General features: G+C 36.5%; 1 protein-coding gene across 1 annotated transcript in view; it reads right to left on the bottom strand.

The window, feature by feature from the left end:
• Positions 1 to 2,867, bottom strand: part of EAH_00064470 (chromodomain helicase DNA binding protein, putative) — a gene marked incomplete at both ends in the record, with an annotated part of 3,414 nt that extends 547 nt beyond the window's left edge. Inside the window, 3 exons of the mRNA XM_013396724.1 lie at positions 157 to 1,360; positions 1,451 to 1,850; positions 2,806 to 2,867. Of these exons, the coding sequence (XP_013252178.1) occupies positions 157 to 1,360; positions 1,451 to 1,850; positions 2,806 to 2,867 (1,666 nt within the window). The remainder of the gene's footprint in view (positions 1 to 156; positions 1,361 to 1,450; positions 1,851 to 2,805) is intronic.
• Positions 2,868 to 3,093: the final 226 nt, after the last annotated feature.

The following is a 3,093-nucleotide window of genomic DNA, read 5'->3' as shown; positions in this document are numbered from 1 at the left end:
ATATATATATATATATATATATACATGCATATACAAATATACATTTATAAATAAATATATATATATATACGTATATACATTAATATATATATATATATATAAATATATATATATATATATAAATATATAAATATATATATAAATGTATATATTTACCCTCTCTGGCGTCTTCTTCTTCTTTGGGTCTGAGCATCTGTTCGTTTTCTTCGTCTTCATCTTCATCATCTTTATTTTTTTGTTTCTTAGCAACAGTAGAGGCTGCTGCTGCTGCTGCTGTAGGGGGTTTGGATGCGGGTTGACTGAGCCTTTCTCTGCAAGCAGCAATGATCTGCTGCGCTGCTGCAGCAACAACAGCAGCAGAGACACGCTGTAGCTTCGCATCATTAACAATATCATCCATCCGTCTGTCTATGCATCCATATCGTAGCAGCGCTCTATACAGCCGATGCTGCTCCTTAGGAGTTAGCTGCGTAGGGTTAAGAAGACGAGGTCGCCTTCCTCTTCGGCCTCGTGTTGCTGCTGCTGCACCTCCTGCAGCAGCAGCAGCAGCAGCTGCTGCTGCTGCTGCTGCTGCCCCATCATCTCCCTCGCCTAATGAAGATCCTCCTGGATGAAACGCCGATCCTCCAGCGTTATAACTGCTGCTGCTGCTACCTGCTGCTGCTGCTGCTGCAGCATCGGGGCTATCGTCGCCTCTGCTGCTGCTAAGACTCCAAGCAAATAAAGCATTTCTCGTCTTTCTCTTCCCATGAATAATTAATTTATCTTCTGTTTGTCTTTTAAATTTAGTTCGTTCATTTGAAGGTATACACTGAGCCCAGAACTCTGCATCATCTTCCTCCTCAGCAGCAGCAGCACCAGCAGCAGCAGCAGCAGCAGCAGCAGCAGCATGGTTTGAAGGCTCATATTTAAACTCCTGTATATTTTGATATGATGAAAGCAAAGCATCAGCAACCCCTCTCTCTGATGACTCTGTTACTGTTACTTCTGCTTCTGCTAAAATTGTATCAAGATCTACCTCTGCTGCCGGTTTTTCTGCTGCTGCTGCTGCTGCAGCAAACTCTCCGAACCCATCTCCTTCTCCTGCTGCACCTGCTGCAGCAGCACCACTACCCCCATCACCGTTACTACTACTACTACTACCGTCACCACCACTATTGCTGCTGCTGCTGCTGCTGCTGCTGCTGCTGCTGCTGCTCTCATCCTCGCAGCCTTTCGGTTTACTTTGATTCCACAGCTTCGTGGCTCCGAACTTCAAAATTTTGCTCAAGTCTTCTCGAGAGAAAGACACGCCCCCGCTGCTGCTGCCTCCAGATAAGCTGCTGCTGCTACCCCAGTCTACGCTGCGTTTGTTCAGGCCCTGCAGCAGCAGCAGCAGCAGCAGCAGCAGCAAATATACAGCAACAGCAATAACAGCACCATAAACAAAAGCAGCAGCAACAGTATCTACAGTATGATTAACAGCACCACCAGCATTATCAACATAATCAGCAGCAGCAACAGCAGCATCAACATAACCAGCAGCATATCGAGCAACAGCAGCAGCAGCATAAAGAGCATAACGAGCAGCAGCATAACGAGCAGCAGCAGCATAACGAGCAGCAGCAGCAGCAGCATGACGAGCATAAAGAGCAGCATAACGAGCATAACGAGCAGCAGCAGCATAACGAGCATAACGAGCAGCAGCAGCATAACGAGCATAACGAGCATCAGCAGCATAACGAGCAGCATAACGAGCATAACGAGCAGCAGCAGCAGCAGCATAACGAGCATAACGAGCAGCAGCAGGAAGAGCAGGATAACGAGGTGAAGCAGCAGGATATGGATAAGAAGGAGGTGGAACGGCGAACCTGAACAACAAGAGTATCTAAGACCATCTTAGCCTTTGCTCTCTCTAAGATTGTTTGTTCAATCGAGTCCTTCGTCACCAGTCTGTATATCTGCACTGTCTTCTTCTGCCCGATGCGGTGTGCTCGGGCTTCTGCTTGTAAATCGTTCTGAGGGTTCCAATCTATAAACAAATAAATAAATAAATAAAATAAATAAAATAAATAGAATAAATAAATAATAAATAAATAGAATAAATAGAATAAATAGAATAAATAAATAAATAGAATAAACAGAATAAATAGAATAAATAGATAAATAAATAAATATATATAAGTATATAAATAAATAAATAAATAAATAAATATATAAGTATATAAATAAATAAATAGAATAAATAAATAAATAGATAAACAGATTAAATAAGCAGAATAAATAGATAAATACATATATATATATATTGTTTTATTTAATTTATTTAGTTTATTTAATTTAATTATTTAATTTGTTTATTTGTGCATTTGGATGTTTATTTACTGCGGTTGACTTTGTTTTATTTATTTTAATTTTTTTTTACTTTGATATCTTTCATTCAGCAGCAATATATATATATAAACTAAGTCTACAGATATATATAGATATATTTATTTATATATACATATATTATATACAATATATATATATATATTAAAATATATGAGTCAAAGACAATAACAGTACATATATATACATATATATACATATATATACATACATCTATAGATATAAATATAAATATATATAAATATAAATAAATATAAATATATATATAAATATAGCTATTTATATATCAAATGAATTATAAGAAAGCGCTGCTGAAGAAAGGATTGTAGGGTGCAACTACCTGAGTCGAAGATAATAACAGTATCAGCAGAAGTAAGGTTAATTCCTAGTCCGCCGGCCTTTGTAGATAAAAGAAAACAAAAGTCAGAGCTGCACTTAGCATTAAACTGCTCCATCGCCTTGCGACGCACTTCCTTCGCCATCGTACCGTCCAAACGCTGTAAACATTAACAAACACAAATATTTATATTTATTTATTTATTTATTTATATATGTTTATATATATAGGTTTATATATATATGTTTATATATATATATATATATGTTTATACATATATATATGTGTGTGTGTTTATATATATGTTTATATATGTTTATATATGTTTACAATAGTATATATATATATATATATATATATATATATATATATTATATTTATGTATA

The sequence above is a fragment of the Eimeria acervulina genome, genomic scaffold (assembly GCF_000499425.1).
Source record: "Eimeria acervulina Houghton genomic scaffold, Eah_scaff1993, whole genome shotgun sequence".
Classification (NCBI taxonomy): Eukaryota; Apicomplexa; class Conoidasida; order Eucoccidiorida; family Eimeriidae; genus Eimeria; species Eimeria acervulina.
Note: the sequence above shows the minus strand (reverse complement) of the source record. Positions and strands in the feature narration are given on the sequence as shown.